This window comes from Cyprinus carpio, chromosome A24, assembly GCF_018340385.1.
Source record: "Cyprinus carpio isolate SPL01 chromosome A24, ASM1834038v1, whole genome shotgun sequence".
NCBI lineage: Eukaryota > Metazoa > Chordata > Actinopteri > Cypriniformes > Cyprinidae > Cyprinus > Cyprinus carpio.
Genome location: NC_056595.1, coordinates 6,025,265 through 6,042,044, shown reverse-complemented (window position 1 = coordinate 6,042,044; position 16,780 = coordinate 6,025,265). Strand labels below are relative to the sequence as shown.

The window sequence follows — 16,780 nt, the reverse complement described above, 5'->3', positions numbered from 1 at the left end:
AAATAAAGCGAGAGAGACAGACAGACAGATACAGTAGATGGATAGATGTTACCTGTGGGTTCTCGGTCGCTGGTTGAGAGACGCGGTGCGTCCTGGACTGTGTTGGCTGCCCAAGCGAGCTGGACTCGTCATGTAATCGCTGGGCACTGTTGGAGGTTTCACCGGCTCAAGTGTTTTATAAGGATTGTTACGCCTGTATATCCATTTAAAACAAACAGGCAAAACAGATATATAAACAATACTTTAAATAATAAATGATTTGTGGCTTTGCTACTGAAACTGCTCTCTATGTCATACTATTGTCTGATTTAGCATACTGGTCAGAAATGTTTCTATTCTTTTCACACTGAAGTAAATGATGAAATCACGTCTTACCCAAGAGTGCCTCGTCCGGTCAAGGGTGGGCTGGGAGGTTTCTGTGTTGGGGGATTGGTCCTGGAGAGAGTTCCTCCTCTGACTGACTGATTGTTGCCGTGTTGCTGATCAGACAAGCAAAACATCCGTTTAAGCATTTGAACAGGGTCTCACCATCAGATTACATAAATAAGACTAAAGAAATGGAGATGAGAAGAGGGCTTTACCAGACAAAACAATACATTTTAACTAAAGGTTCAGTTTGCTACTGCAATGAATGGGCCTTATTCATGAAACTTTTGTAGATGAATGAATAATTTGCATGTAAAACAAACTGTTTCAAACATTCATGAATAGGATGCACGTCAAGTTTATTATTATTTAACTGAAACTTAAAAAAAAAAAAAAAAAAAAAAAAAAAAATTTACACAAAAATGGTGTATTAAATTTTGCGCCCCAAATTTTTTTTGACAATACAAATACTTTCATGAAAATGAAAATTTACACAAGAATGGGTTTACGAATGATTTACACAATAATATTAATAATAATTATGTTAATGTTTCATGAATAAGGACCATTGAATTCAAAATGACAAACACAACTAGAGGTTGATCTGTAGTGAGTTTTTCATTGGTCAATGCCAATATTTTGAATATCTAGTAGCCAAAAAATTAAAATAATTAAATATTGTAATGATAGCAAAAATGAGTATTTATTTCCATTTTAAATTCACTGCAATTAATTAATTTTACACACTATTTGCTCAATAAAAAAGTAAAATATATAATAAATAAAAAAGGCGAAAAAAAAAATCATCAAATAACACTTATTAAAACTATTGAAATAAACACAATGGGACACTAACAGTCATTGACAATCTCATAACACTCAGATTAACCTTGAAAATATCAGTCTTTCACTTCATCATACATACAAAAACCAGACATTAAGCCTAAAAATAAAGTGCAATCAAAACAGAACTGATGTCTATGTAAGAAAAGCTAAATTTGTCTGGCAAGCCAAAATTCAATTACATAGTCAACTGCATGTTTGAGTTGCCTATGTACTTGATTTAGTGTTAAAACGTGTAATAATCGTTCAATAATACAGCTATTAGAGATCACTTTGAAATGGGATTTATCTACATCTACTGATAATGATGAGGTTATCAGGGAGGGATGAATGCAGGAATATGAATATGTATCAGGATCACAAGGGAAGACAGTCGATCAGTAATAGACTAAAGCAGGAGGGGTCATGGGACAAGTACACTTACCTTGGCTTTAAGCCACTAGAGTGGGCAGAGGAAAAAAGAGAAAGTGATTTATAGAACAAGAGAGAAAGACAAAAAGAGGGAGAGAAAGAGAGAGAGGCATGTCTCAGTTCAGAGCTCTTGAAGCAGGACAAAAGCACTTCAAATCTCTAAATCTACTTTTCACTTTACTAGAGCAGAGGGTGCTAACATTAAAATGCTTTTCCTGACAATATGGCTGTTTTCACACTTGCTTTGACTGAGTGTTGACCTGCAGTTTGTTTGCGTAATTAATGTGATTATTAGAAAACTAAAATTGACAAAATTAAGTTTTGAAATATTTGTCCCATTGGATTTAATACAGAAACTTTTAGTGCACACTAAAGCACTTGCTTTTGTCTGCTGCATAAAGGATACATGGCAAGAAGACTACAATCTACTCTATGAAGACAACTTAGTCCCCAAAGTGCAGAGACAAAGTTCTCATATCATAACAGTGGCTGTGTGTGCAGTGACTGTTCTGCACCACATGCAAAGTGTGGTATTATTAATGCACTGCCCTGTATGAGTAATGAGGGCAAAAGTAACCGGGACAATGCTCATAACTTAAGTAGACAGAATATAGAAACTATATAGTGTAAACCAGAGAGTTAACAATAGAGTATTTCAGCTATAAACAGGCTATATTGTTTCTATAAAAGCTGATGTTGGGCATGTGACAGCATGCCTACCACAAACATATATAAATAAACCAAATTATAATTGAGAAACCAAATAAAGACATCAAACAATAAACAAATACAGAAACCCAGTAATAAACAAACACAAACAAACAAACTTAAAGACAGACTGATCAATTGATAGATAGAATATTAGTTAATAATATAACCACAACTAAATTTAGTTAGCATTCGTGTAGCAACTAGCATATTCTTTTCTAGCAGAATGCCAAGCTAGTGGGTTAATCGATTAGCTTGCAGGGTAACTGAAAATATAAATGATGAACATTTAATTTGACCATTTGGATATTGGATATATCTCATGACTTAACATGCCAATTGTGACTATATTCACAATATAACAGGACCTGAAGTGCATTATTGCTTTAATGAAAAATGTATCAATCAATAAATTAAAATAACATTGAATAAATAACCAAAAAAGGAAAAATAAATAAATAAAAGAATACAAAATCAATCAATCAATTAATAAGAAAAAACAAATAAATAACCAAATAAAGAAATCAAATAATAAACCAAAGAAATTATAAACAAATAAACAACCTAAAGAAATATAGATGTATCAATAGATAGAATTTAAGTAATAATAACATGCACAAATAAATTCAGTTAGCATTAGTGTAGCAACTTGCTTATTCTATTCTAAAAAAAAAAAAATCCTAAGACAGTAAGTTAACCGGTATCAACTGAAAATATTATAAACGTTCAATTTGACCATTTCTAGCTTTGGTTATATATCACAACATCTAAAACAATTAACTTTTTTTTTTTTTTTTTTTTTAAATAATCACATTATGTAACACAACACATATCTGCATCATGACTTATATCCTGACAAACTTTAAAAAAAAAAAATTAATTCATATTTACATATCACATAACATACAGAATATCTTAAAAAGACACATTTCTAATCAGGCATTGAACCAAATAACCATTAATAAGTTCTTTCAGCCAATAGAATGGTTTTGGGGTTCTAGGGTGAACTGAATCTTGCATAACATCAGTTCCAGGAGCAGATACACAAACTTACATGTGGTTTTCATTTAGATCTCAGAGGAACCAGTAGAGAGCAAAATCCTCCCTCAGTCAGACAGAAATACGGCTTCATGTACAGCGCCAAAATCCTCTGCACTTACGACTGCGAAAACGCGTAATGTTCACTTAAACAGATACACGAGCAGGCAAAGAAAAGGATCCTAATATTCTTTTCTGAACAGGGAAAGGATGTAAAACAAACTAGTTAAAGAACCTTTTGAAAAAAGCATCTGGGAACTCCTCTGCATTCCTGCGGCAGCTGAATAGATTAAGTGCAACTGACATTGCAAATAAATCTCATCCTTTGCAAACAGTAAATTTGGCTGAAGATGCTGCAGTCCCCTGTCAGGTGACTCAAGGTTATGGCTTCTCTTACTAAACGACAGCAACAGCGAAAAGGTGCAATAAAACACTGCCAGGACATTCCATGAAAACAGTACACACTGTACACTTTCAGGAAAAAAATCTGTCTCTGGTACTATGTAGCATTGGTAATATGTACGTTTAACATATTAATATGTAGCTTCAAGGTACTAATATGCCCCCTTTAGGGGGTAAATAAAGTACAAAAGTGTACCTTCTGAAAACATACCACCTCTGTGACAACCCAGTGTTGGGTTGGTATAATACCAAAATTTTGGCACCTTGGTACAGATGACAAATGTAACACTTTTTAGAGGTACTGTAGTTTACCTAAATGTTCAAATACATGCAGGTTTGGTGAGCATAAGAGGCAGTAATGTTAGCTGTAACCCCATTAATGTAAACAACATGCACATTAATATTGATTATGCGTGAGGCTCATCTTATAAATGCACGTAATCGATTGGCAGTTGGGTCACAAGTGTAATTTCAGCCGTAATCCCTCGTGAACGCCCATGACACTCACAATCCTGCCAGATTAACCACAGAGGGAGGGCGATGCTGTCACTAGGTCAAGTGTTTTCACATTTCAGCACATTCGATGCATGCTGTCAACACACTGTAAGTGCTGGAATGTGAACTGCATTACTGGAAGTTTTTTTTTTTTTTTTTTTGAAAAGGAGGTTGTTTATAACTCCAGCCTTATTTCACTGCCTCCCTCTATAAACTAGAGCACAGAGAGGTGTAATCTTGTGCCATTCGACTAGTTTTGCTATTAACCTTCATACTCTATTTTGAAGACTTAATGAATCCCCAACACAGTCTCTGTTGGACTGAGACCCAAAAATGAGTTACTGGGGAAAAATTGACAAATTCATATGTTATTTGGTAAAAGCTTTGCAAATTAGGCTGATCATTAGCCCTCATCCTTGAAAGTCATTACATAAAATTACACGAGGTGAAAAAAAATAAAAATAAATCTTCACTTGCAACCAGGAAAAATATGGCTAAATTAACATTATTTTTTACATAATATTCAGATGTTTAAGTCCTGACACAAAACTAGCCCTAGTGCACTGCCTTCAAATCTTTTCTTCCATTTTGTGACAAACATCTGACCGAAACTATTGATAATGAAAAATGTAGAGCAGATACTTAATTCTGAAATCGGTTGCTGATTGGATGGAGACGGATCTAAACGTGAGTCTGCAGTCAATTATAATAAAGGGGCGGGGTTTAAGCGGCTTATGATTAGAGAAGTTGGACATATGTCCGCAGTAAGATCAACAAAATGCAATTAGAAAAACGCTACAGTAATTTTTCCATTTCATGCAGTCCCTGTTCACTTTTGCTGTATAGAAAAGAAGAACTCACCCAACAGAAATAGGTAATATAGTGATAAACAATAAACACTCAACACAGTCTGACATATTGAATGGACTGTACACTCACAGGCTTGTTCACATTAGAATCAAACTAAATATGGCACATACTCTGACTCAGATATATGGTCACACTTGAAAATACAGAGAAACAAGCAATCCTTTCCTGGGTTCTGTTTGAAGGGTCAGAAGCAGTGAATATAGTTTTAAAAGATGGCCACTTATTTACCTTCACTCCATGCCCCACATCATCCAGTACTGTGAAGTCGATGGGCTTCCTGATGTACCTCACCGGCCGCTCAATGTTGCCCGGAGCGATGATCTTATGAGTCCTTGATGTGTTCTTATTCGTTGTCAGGATGCCAATCTCTCGTCGGGCGACCTTCTCCTTATGGATGTCTACCGTCTAATTTAGATACAAGAAAAGACAAAAACAAGAATGAAAGGTTGGGCTAAGTAAGATTTGTTTTTAAAGAAATTAACACTTTTATTTAAAAAGAACACACTAAATTTATTAGTGACATTAAAGACAGTCACATTTAATATTCCACAAAAGATATCTACTTCCTAAAAGAATGCTGAAAAAAAAAAATCACTGTTTCCGCCAAAAAAAATTAAATTAAATTTAAGCGACACAACTGTTTTTAACAAGGCCATAAACATTCTGTTACTGTGAAATTAGTGTGGTGATGTTGAGAGCGGCGTGCAGTTTTAATGCCGGACATTGAAGGGTTTTCTCTGCGGTGTGATTTACTGCAGTGTCAATACCCTGCTGGGAAAGACAACTCTGTGTGAAGAAGTGAAACACTTTTGACCCTTAGAGACAGCATTAAAAGAGAAAAATATCCCTAATGGTGAATAAAACAGCAGGAAGCCATTATTTCTCAGACAAATAGGGAACAAAAATCATATGCTGAATCTCAATTTGCCTTCTTTTACTACACATTAAAGGTACACCACTGTAACAGGAAGTACTACAGCGTGATAAAATCATTTAGGCTCAATACAAACTGCTGTGAAAGTTTCAGCCTCTGCAACCATTTCTTGCTACATTTCTACTGAAAAACATTACCCCAAAAAAGAATACATAAAAATCTGCCAGAAATATGTATAATCCAGGTTTTCTATTCCCAGTGTACATAATCTATTTATTTATTTAAATCAAGGACCTCTTTCATAACCCCAAAACCAACAAATAACAAGAACGTTTCTGATGGATCACTAAAAGTCTGAACAGAATTTGTAGCTTTCATTAATATATGTATATTTGTTGTCAATAGTTTTTTCATAGTTGCTGATTTGGTTTCAATTACTTGCTGTGGTTTTCAGTATTTTTAGGGCCTTATGTAATATGTTTAAATCAGGGATGTTCACTTTAACCGGTTAACCGTTAAACGGCTGTAAGAATGTGACCGATTAATACAATCAGTTAAACAGTCATTTATTTATTTATTTATTTATTTTTGTAGTAATTTACCAAAATATACTAAAAGGTTTGCTGCATGGTTAAAATATACTACGCATAATAAAAAAAATAAAAAAATAAAAAGATTTTTAGAGAGCAAAAAAGTTGCGTAGGCTATAAGTCACATTTTATTATTTCATTCAGAAATAGGCCTAATGCCAAGCGAAATGTTTACAAACATTATAACAAACACTGTAAACATAGCTAGGCTATTTTAGTTCTCCTCACTCCACAACAAATCATTTCAATTTAACAGTAGCCCATTTATAAAAGAACAATAATTTAAAGTATAAGAAGCTATAAACGATAAGCCAAAACGAATGAATTTAGGCTAAAACAAAACTGAAACCAATGTTAGGTCTCTCATTAGACAAAATCAAATGTTCCCGTATTCGCGATGTATTTGAATGCAAAAATATTACACATTCCAATATCCACGTAAAAACAGTTTTTTTTTTTTTTTTTTTTTTTTTTAACATAGCATCACGGCGATACAGTGATAACGCTTAACGGCACAGATTTTACTACATATTTAAACTGAGTAGTGTGTTTTTTTCCATATGTTTGACTGACTGTATTTTATTATGATAATGAACAGGCAAAGCTTAACTGTGCGCGCATGCGGCACCAGCACAATCACTTACATTTTTCCTTCTAACAGTGGAAGCAAGTACTCCTTTTAGTCATAAAGATAATCAAACTTGTAAAAGGTTTGCTTTTATTTGTGTACATTCACAATAAAAACAAATATTTGTGCTTTTGTAAAATAGGCCTAAAGAAAAATAAAGGGTGTGCATTCAAAAATAAACAAAGACCATGTAGCAGCTTGATGATGCTGTGACTGAGTATGGAATCATGGGAGCTGTGGTCTTCATCCCCACAGCCAATGCAATCCGACGGGACTCGGACAGAAACCATATTCATGGATGAGCTAATTATTTATTAACGTAGTAGAATGAAGCAGGGTGAAGCTGAAAGCCGAAAGCCGATGAAGCGAAACGAGGCCACTGAACGAGCGCGACACACAGTTCGAAAGCAGCGGAGCTTTTATTATGCCACAGTCGACCACTTCCGCTCCTTCTGCTCGTGCGCATGTGGAAAAAAAAAAGCAGCGCTGCTTTATAATACGTTAGATATGTTAGAGAGTTCTGTTATAATGCTACTCTGTGCGGTCATCACCGGTCTATTAAAACGCATAACATATTAAAGCGTCTTTGGTGTTTCCATATGTTTTCTAAAAAAATAAATAAAAATAAAACGGAAATCTAGGGGTTATGACGTCATTGGCAGGAAACATTTGGGATAATATAAGTGCACACGTCAGCAAAATATATAACACTGTTCTAGTGGTTTCTATCTTATATGTTGTGCCTTTAAGTAAAAATATATTTCTCGAATAGGCCTATTTATTCGTGTGTATATTTGTGTGTTATATGCATATATATATATGTGTGTGTGTGTGTGTGTATAATGTTTTTCTCCGCTTGCAGAAGCGCTGCAGGTGCAGTGATGTGATATGATGACCATGTGAATCCTCATGTTCTGCTACTTTTTGCGCATGTAAAAGGAATCCCCACAAAACACATTAGTATTTTTAATAGGTCACAGACACTTATCCTTTCTAATTTAATTCAATTCTAATTTAAAATAATCTTGTCGGTTAACAGTTAATAATCAGTTAATAATTAATTACTCATGGTCGGTTGTCAGTTAGGAAAAATAACCAAAATGAACATCCCTAGTTTGATTCTGTCTCTTCAATTTTATTTTTTCTGGATTCAGATTTAATTATTTAAAAATTATGGTAATCAAAAAAATTAATAAAACAATAATTAAAAAATAAATAAATAAATTCTTAAAATATAACCAAATAAAGAAAATAATGCGTTTAAATTAATTTAAATAAATAAATTATTAGTACTAGCACTTTAAGAAGTACATACTATATATATATATATATATATATATATATATATAGTAGCACTTATATAGATATATATATATATATATATATATATATACATATATATATATACAGTACAGACCAAAATTTTTGAAACATTACTATTTTTAATGTTTTTGAAAGAAGTTTCTTCTGCTCATCAAGCCTTCATTTATTTGATCAAAAATACAGAAAAAACAGTTATATTGTGAAATAGTATTACAACTTAAAATAATAGTTTTCTATTTGAATATACTTTAAAAAAATAATTTATTCCTGTGATGCAAAGCTGAACTTTCAGCATCATTACTCCAGCCTTCAGTGTCACATGTAACATCCAGTCTATCACATGATCATTTAGAAATCATTCTAATATTCTGATTTATTATGAGTGTTGGAAACAGTTCTGCTGTCTAATATATTTGATGAATAAAAGGTTAAAAAGAACTGCATTTATTAAAAAAAAAAAAAAAAAACTAATAATATATATTCTAATAACATATTTTCTTTACTATCACTTTTTATCAATTTAACACATCCTTGCTGAATAAAAGTATTGATTTTATTAAAAAAAAAGAAAGAAAAAAAAAATTACTGACACCAAAATTACTGACCAGTAGTGTATATTGTTATTACAAAATATTTATATTTTAAAAACATAGCTTCTTTATTTTTTCTTTTTTTGTTTTACTTTTTATTCATCAAAATATCCTAAAAAAGTATCACATGTTCTGAAAAAATATTAAGCAGCAGAACTGTTTCCAGCTTTGATAATGAATCATCATATTAGAATGATTTCTAAAGGATCATATGATAATGATCCTAAAAATTCAGCTTTGCATCACAGAAATAAATTATAATTTAAAGTATAATTAATTTAAAAACAATTATTTTAAATTGTAATAATATATCACAATATTACATTTTTTTTTTCTGTATTTTTGATCAAATAAATGCAGGCTTGATGAGCAGAAGAAAACTTCTTTCAAAAACATTAAAAAATAGTAATGTTTCCAAACTTTTGGTCTGTACTGTATATATATATATATATATATATATATATATATATATATATATATACACTAGTCCATACAGTTTTTTGTCAATATCTTTGGTTTGTAGCGAAGAACTTTGAGTTTCTATGTGTACTTGACAATCACAGACACTAGTCCATATAGCATGACTGAGTGAATTTGACCTTACTTTCTTTTTTTTTTCTTTTTTATTCCAAATTTCACAACATTCCGTTTTACACGTTAAATTACATTCTTCTGACTATAGATTTTGGGATTATGTATGTGTTTTCCACACTGTGGATGTCACAGGTCTCTATACTGTTGTTCACAATTCAGGAATTTTCCATGGACCCTCTGACAAACCTCAGTCTGAGAAATTCTGTCCTAAATAATCTACTCTACAAAACACATTTGTCATCTTTATCATAAAACACACAGGAAAATGATCATGCATAGCTCTCAGAGGAATAAGAGAAAATTAACTCATAATGTAATTATGCTAATACATTTTGAGGTTGATGAATGGCTAAAAAATATGCAGATCAGGTTTTCAATTCATTCTATCTACAGTCTATCCAAAGGCCAACATCACTGGCACAAAAGCTGACATAGTGAACTCTGGGTATATCTGAACAGCTCTGCATAACTTGCACTCAGTAGTACTGAGGTTTCAGCTTCCCATAAAGGCAGAGTTTTACTGATTCCTCAATTAGGCTTCATACCAGTAACATAGCATATAGCACCAATTAAAATGTTTACTGCTGTGAGCCTGATCTGAAGTCTCTCTTTCCGTGTAGTGCTGTCAGAGGGAACAGTACTCTCTCTGGCACATGAGAGACTGAGAGCAGATGCAGCAGGCCTCCTGTTGGAGATGAAAGGAAAGCAGTGTCTGCAGCGCAGACACACAGAGGATCCCATTCATTTCTTAAAGACGTGGAGTCAGAGCAGCTCCAGCTCCTATTCAACATCAAGAAGAAGGAGGCTTGTGCACTGCGCTTATACTGAAAATCTTTGATATAAAATGTAAAATACAATATACAAAAGTGTCCTGTTCAATTTATGAATTTACTGTAAACAAATGTTGTGACAATGTGTCAACTTATAACCATCAAATAAAGGGATAGTTCAACCAAAAATGAAAATTCTGTCATTAATTACTCAACCTCATGTCGTTCCAAACCAGTGAGACCTTCCTTCATTTTTGGAACACAAATTAAGAAATTTTGGATGAAATCCGTGAGCTTTTTGACCCTTTATAGAAATGTTATGAAGCTACAAGAATACTTTTTGTTGGTCTTTTTGTTTCCTTTGGGCACAAAATATAATATTATATATGTGTGTGTGTGTGTGTGTGTGTGTGTGTGTGTGTGTGTGTGTGTGTGTGTGTGTGTGTGTGTGTGTGTGTGTGCCTGTGACCCTGGACCACAAAACCAGTCTTAAGTCGCTGGGGTATATTTGTAGCAATAGCCCAAAATTCATTGTATAGGTCAAAATTATAGATTTTTATATTAGGCCAAAAATCATTAGGACATTAAGTAAAGATCATGTTCCATGAAGATATTTTGTAAATTTCCTACTGTAAATATATCAAAACTTAATTTTTGATTAGAAATATACATTGCTAAGAACTTCATTTGGACAACTTTAAAGACGATTTTCTCAATATTTTGATTTTTTTTGCACCCTCAGATTCCAGATTTTCAAATAGTTGTATCTCAGCCAAATATTGTCCTATGCTAACAAACCATATGTCAATGGGAAGCTTATTTATTTAGCTTGTATAAATCTCAATTTCTTGTTTTGTGGTCCAGGGTCACACACACACACACACACACACACACACACACACATATATATGTGTGTGTGTGTGAACTTGAATGATTAAAGATTTTTACCTTAAAAATTAACTGATAACTACAATAATAATAATAATGATAATAATAATAATCAAAAAAAAATAAATAAACAAAAATAATAATAAAAATAATAATAAAAAATAATAATAATAATAATAATGAAAAACACCCCAATGTACATTACGGATAAAAAAAAGAAAAAAAGAAAAAGGAACACTATTTAAATAAAATATAATAATCTGGAAATGCTGGGAATGTCCTTTTACTGTTTTTCACCACAAATTACACAGTACTTGCATCCAACAATACTTGCATCCAAAACAATGGCGCACGTCAATATTTTTTATTTTTTTTTTTCAGTCATAAATGTTGATGGACTAAATACTGATGCAGACTTTAGAGAAGTGCCGATAGTTGGCCCAAAAAAACCCCGCCAACAAACCAACCCCGAACCGCCAGCTCAACTCAAAGCCCAAAAAAACCCCGCCAGCTCTTTTTGTAGTGAGCTGTGCAGCTGGTGTTGGGGAAGTGGGAGGGCAACGCAAACTGACTTCATCTCCTTCCTGTAAGCTGAAAAATAGATGTGCTGAAATGAGCTGCTACATATTGCACAATGTGTGGTGGTCCAGCTTTATCAAATCCCCTCCAAAAAAAAAAAAAAAAAAAAATATTGACGTGCGCCATTGTTTTGGATGCAAGTATTGAGAGCTTTCTCCTGATTGATGAGGGTTGGGGTTGAGCGAAATGCCTCTTCTGGTTTCAAACTGGGAGTATTTCGACATCATATGTTGAAGGCCAACCCTGCTGCCAAAACAGATCATATGTAGACTCCATCTCATTCACAGTCATCCCTTGAGCCCTGAATGGCTTTCACACATTGCTAATCAGCATGTGGATCTAACTAATTACAAATCCCAGTAGGTCATCTGAGTTTGGCAAGACTGTATCAGTTCTATAGACTTTGGAAGCCAGACTTTTAAGAGCTGGCATGAAGTCTGGTCCACACTGCAGCATATTCAAGCCAATAACCACTGACACTGATTAATATGCGAAACGACCAACCAAAGTTCTCTTTTTTGTACTTGAAGATTAGAGTGGGTAAATCTGGCATCAAATATAACTGTGAGAGGAAAATATGTGCACGATTACATCTAGTTTACTCAGTCCTCAAAACTCTTAAAAATCTTTCAAAGATTAATTTCCACAAACCACGCGCACACACACGTGATGTGAAAGGGCCTTCACTGTATCTTAAGAAACTCAATGTACAATTTCTACAGGGACAGTACTAGAACAATGCCTTGCTCAAGGGTCTTTCACCACCCACAGAGGAAGACAAGACGATGCTTCTACTTTGATCACATTCTGAAACTGCTTAACAGTAAAAGAATTAAACACCACTGTATACGTGGGAAATGGTTTTTACTTCTCTCTGTATGCCTTAGGTTCAAAAGGGTGTGATTTGTGTGACATAAACAATCTCCAGTAAGGCTGGCCCTATAACATTGTTTTTAACAGTCAAAACTAATATCCAGTGTATTTACATGATTTCTGATATATTGTATTGAAAACCACAGGAAAACCTGTTATTAAAAATGCTACAGAACATTTTTGCCCCCAAAAAGGTTAATACTGATATAAATAAACACATTAAACAATGAAAGATAGCCCAAGTACAGGTGCATCTCAATAAATTGGAATGTTGTGGAAAAGTTAATTTCAGTAATTTAACTCAAATTGTGAAACTCGTGTATTAAATAAATTCAATGCACACAGACTGAAGTAGTTTAAGTCTTTGGTTCTCAACAAATTAGAATATGGTGACATGCCAATCAGCTAATAGACTCAAAACGCCTGCAAAGGTTTCCTGAGCCTTCAAAATGGTCTCTCAGTTTGGTTCACTAGTCTGCACAATCATGGATAAGACTGCTGATCTGACAGTTGTCCAGAAGACAATCATTGACACCCTTCACAAGGAGGGTAAGCCACAAACATTCATTGCCAAAGAAGCTGGCTGTTCACAGAGTGCTGTATCCAAGCATGTTAACAGAAAGTTGAGTGGAAGGAAAAAGTGTGGAAGAAAAAGATGCACAACCGGTTTAACATTCGGGTCTGTTTAACATTGTGTGTAATACCCGTGCGATCGGAGTCATCGGACTTGGAGAACACCCGGCCATGATCAGACACTGCTTGTGTTTTTTGTAACTTGCAACTTGTAAAATTAGGAAAAGAAAAGTGTGAGAAAAAAAAGCGATCTCTCTCTCTCTCTGCCGTTAGAAACAGAGCGTGCAGACTCAGAGTTAATGCAAGTGCATGCATGATAATAATGCTTGCAGACTTGAAACACTCATATTTAATATATTTCAAATCAGAAACAAAATCTGAGGTGAACTGTCAGATGAATGTTTTCTATGACGCTCAAATTGTGTTAAAAAGCATATTTTAGGTTGATCCAGCTAGCACGCATGTGCAGTCTCAAGCGTGTGTCATGTTTCTATGGCAACCAGTGAGGGACACAATGACTTCGACCGCCAAAGCGCGCTTTACATTTTCTCCCATTATTTTAATAATGTAAATGAACTGTTTAATCTTAAAGTTTTAGTGGTCAGATTCAGACTCGACGCAGAGCAGAGAGCACAGAGATGATAGCAAATAAATAACGTCAGCGGCCATGGCACTGAACGAGCAATCGTTATTATAGTTCAAAAGGGCAAACAGTCAAAGTTATTATGCGAGTTAACTCGAGTCAGAATGTACATGTGCACATTTGCATTTGTCATCCGTCACCGTGACATCAAGTGGACTTTTGAAGCTGAAATAATGAGTGGATTAAGCTTGGACTTGGAATAACGAGAGGAATAACTTGGATAACTTTCTTGTCGGAGGATTGTAATGCATCACAGGCAGTCAGGTACAAGGAGAGACTACGGCTCCTTAAATTACTTAATACAAACAGAAGTATCTTTCCCAACATGTTTATTGACTTGTAATAGCAATTTAAGGTGGAATATGTGACAATCGGGTCCATTTGGGTCTGTGTCTTCCCGGAAGGTTCGGGTCCAGCTTTCAAATAGTAGACGGGTCCGGGTCGGGTCCGCGTAGGCATTTCTCGGATCTACACGGGTCCGGGTCCAGCTTTGGAATAATAGACGGGTCCGGGTCGGTTCGGTGTAGTACATTACAGGTCTCTTTCAGGTTCGGGCACGAATTTTTGGACCCCTGAAGACCTCTACACCACACACAGATGTGTCAAGGAATTTGGCTACAGTTGTTGTATTCCTCTTGTTAAGCTACTCCTGAACCACAGACAATGTCAGAGGCGTCTTACCTGGGCTAAGGAGAAGAAGAACTGGACTGTTGCCTAGTGGTCCAAAGCAGTGTTAATTTCGTTAACGAAGACGACGATGAAAAATATTCGTTAACGAACATTTTTTCTGTGACTAAGACGAGACGTTGACAAGCTAAAAATAATATCTGATGGCGAAATTATGACGAAATTGATGCAGCGTTTTCGTTAACTAGACGAGACTGGACTATAATGTTATTTGACTACCGGACATTCAAAATGCATCCTATAGGCTATTGTCCCTGTCATTGGATTGTGATCGGATAAGGTGCGTTTGCATATCTAGTCAGTATAGCAGCCGCAGTGGATGGATAGGCTAATAAAACGTGAACTAGCGATCTGAAACAATGGCCGCAGCACCCAAAGGGGTAGGGATAAGGTAACCAGATGTCCTGTTTTTCCCTTGAGTCACAATTCGTTGTCGATTAACTTAAAGTTGGTGAAGGCGGGAGAGGTGGAATCGTGCTGATAGAGGTGTTCTCTCGCTCGCTCGCTCCACTTCCTCAGTTCTCATATAGCCTACAGCGCGCGATCAGTTCTCAGCGCTCAAATACACACACAGCAGTCCAAATGTTTATCGTGTAGAGTATCTCACATAAATACAGTAAGTTATGGATTAAATGAACGTGAACAGGTGGGTGAAAACTGAACGCGTGTCAGTATTTCATGCATGCCTTCCGTCTTAAAAGGACAGCATTCCAAATTAAATACCTATCTGTCATTAATGTTAACCAACACAAGATGTTAAATAAATGTATACATGTTAAGTAAAACCTACTGTATCTGAAAAATGAGTTTTATTTGTATCTCTATTGTATTTGTCTTATTGTGCTTCTTTAAATATTTTTATAAGTTGCTCCTTTTTCACTTAAAGGGAAAGTTCACCCAAAAATGAAAATTGTCATAATTTATTCAAGATTTTCCAAATTCAGTCCTTGATTCAAATTTCTCATAAGCTTAATTGATTTGGTCTAAAGAGAGAAGAATTGATGATTTTTTTTTATTTAAAAACTACATATAAAATAGCTACCAATATAAATTTTGGTAACTACAGTTTGGCTAAAACTATTGACTAAAAGTAATGACTAAAAGTTGACTAAAATGCAATGACTTTTCGTTGACTAAAACCAGACTAAAACTATGAAATACTCAAATGACTAAAATGTGACTAAGACTATTAAGCATTTTCGTCTCAAGACTAAGACTAAGACTAAATCAAAAATGCCTGCCAAAATTAACACTGGTCCAAAGTCCTCTTTTCAGATGAGAGCAAGTTCTGTATTTTATTTGGAAACCAAGGTCCTAGAGTCTGGAGGAAGGGTGGAGAAGCTCATAGCCCAAGTTGCTTGAAGTCCAGTGGTAAGTTTCCACAGTCTGTGATGATTTGGGGGTGCAATGTCATCTGCTGGTGTTGGTCCATTGTGTTTTTTTTTGAAAACCAAAGTCACTGCACCCGTTTACCAAGAAAATTTTAGAGCACTTCATGCTTCCTTCTGCTGACCAGCTTTTTGAAGATGCTGATTTCATTTTCCAGCAGGATTTGGCACCTGCCCACACTACCAAAAGCATCAAAAGTTGGTTAAATGAGCATGGTGTTGGTGTGCTTGACGGGCCAGCAAACTCACCAGACCTGAACCCCAGTGAGAATCTATGGGGTATTGTCAAGAGGAAAATGAGAAACAAGAGACCAAAAAATGAAGATGAGCTGAAGGCCACTGTCAAAGAAACCTGGGCTTCCACGCCACCTCAGCAGTGCCACAAAATGATCACCTCCATGCCACGCCAAATTGAGGCAGTAATTAAAGCAAAAGGAGCCCCTACCAAGTATTGAGTACATGTACAGTAAATGAACATTCTTTCCAGAAGGTCAACAATTCACTATATATATATATATATTTTTTTTTTATTGGTCTTATGAAGTATTCTAATTTGTTGAGAATTGGTGGGTTTTTGTTAAATGTGAGGCAAAATGATCACAATTAAAATAATCAAAGACTTAAACTACTTCAGTCTGTGTGCATTG

At 34.8% G+C, this 16,780-nt stretch overlaps 1 protein-coding gene across 10 annotated transcripts in view; it reads right to left on the bottom strand.

Annotated features, from left to right (window-relative positions):
• The window catches only part of abi1a (abl-interactor 1a), a 60,093-nt gene that overhangs the window by 18,533 nt on the left and 24,780 nt on the right, over positions 1-16,780 (bottom strand). For 6 of the 10 annotated variants that reach the window (XM_042714087.1, XM_042714089.1, XM_042714094.1 and 3 more), the window contains exons 3-6: positions 5,362-5,538; positions 1,634-1,648; positions 376-479; positions 53-193 (exon numbers count right to left, since the gene is read on the bottom strand). In XM_042714087.1, the coding sequence (XP_042570021.1) occupies positions 53-193; positions 376-479; positions 1,634-1,648; positions 5,362-5,538 (437 nt within the window). The remainder of the gene's footprint in view (positions 1-52; positions 194-375; positions 480-1,633; positions 1,649-5,361; positions 5,539-16,780) is intronic. The other 4 variants (XM_042714088.1, XM_042714091.1, XM_042714093.1 and 1 more) reach the window with 1 other exon arrangement.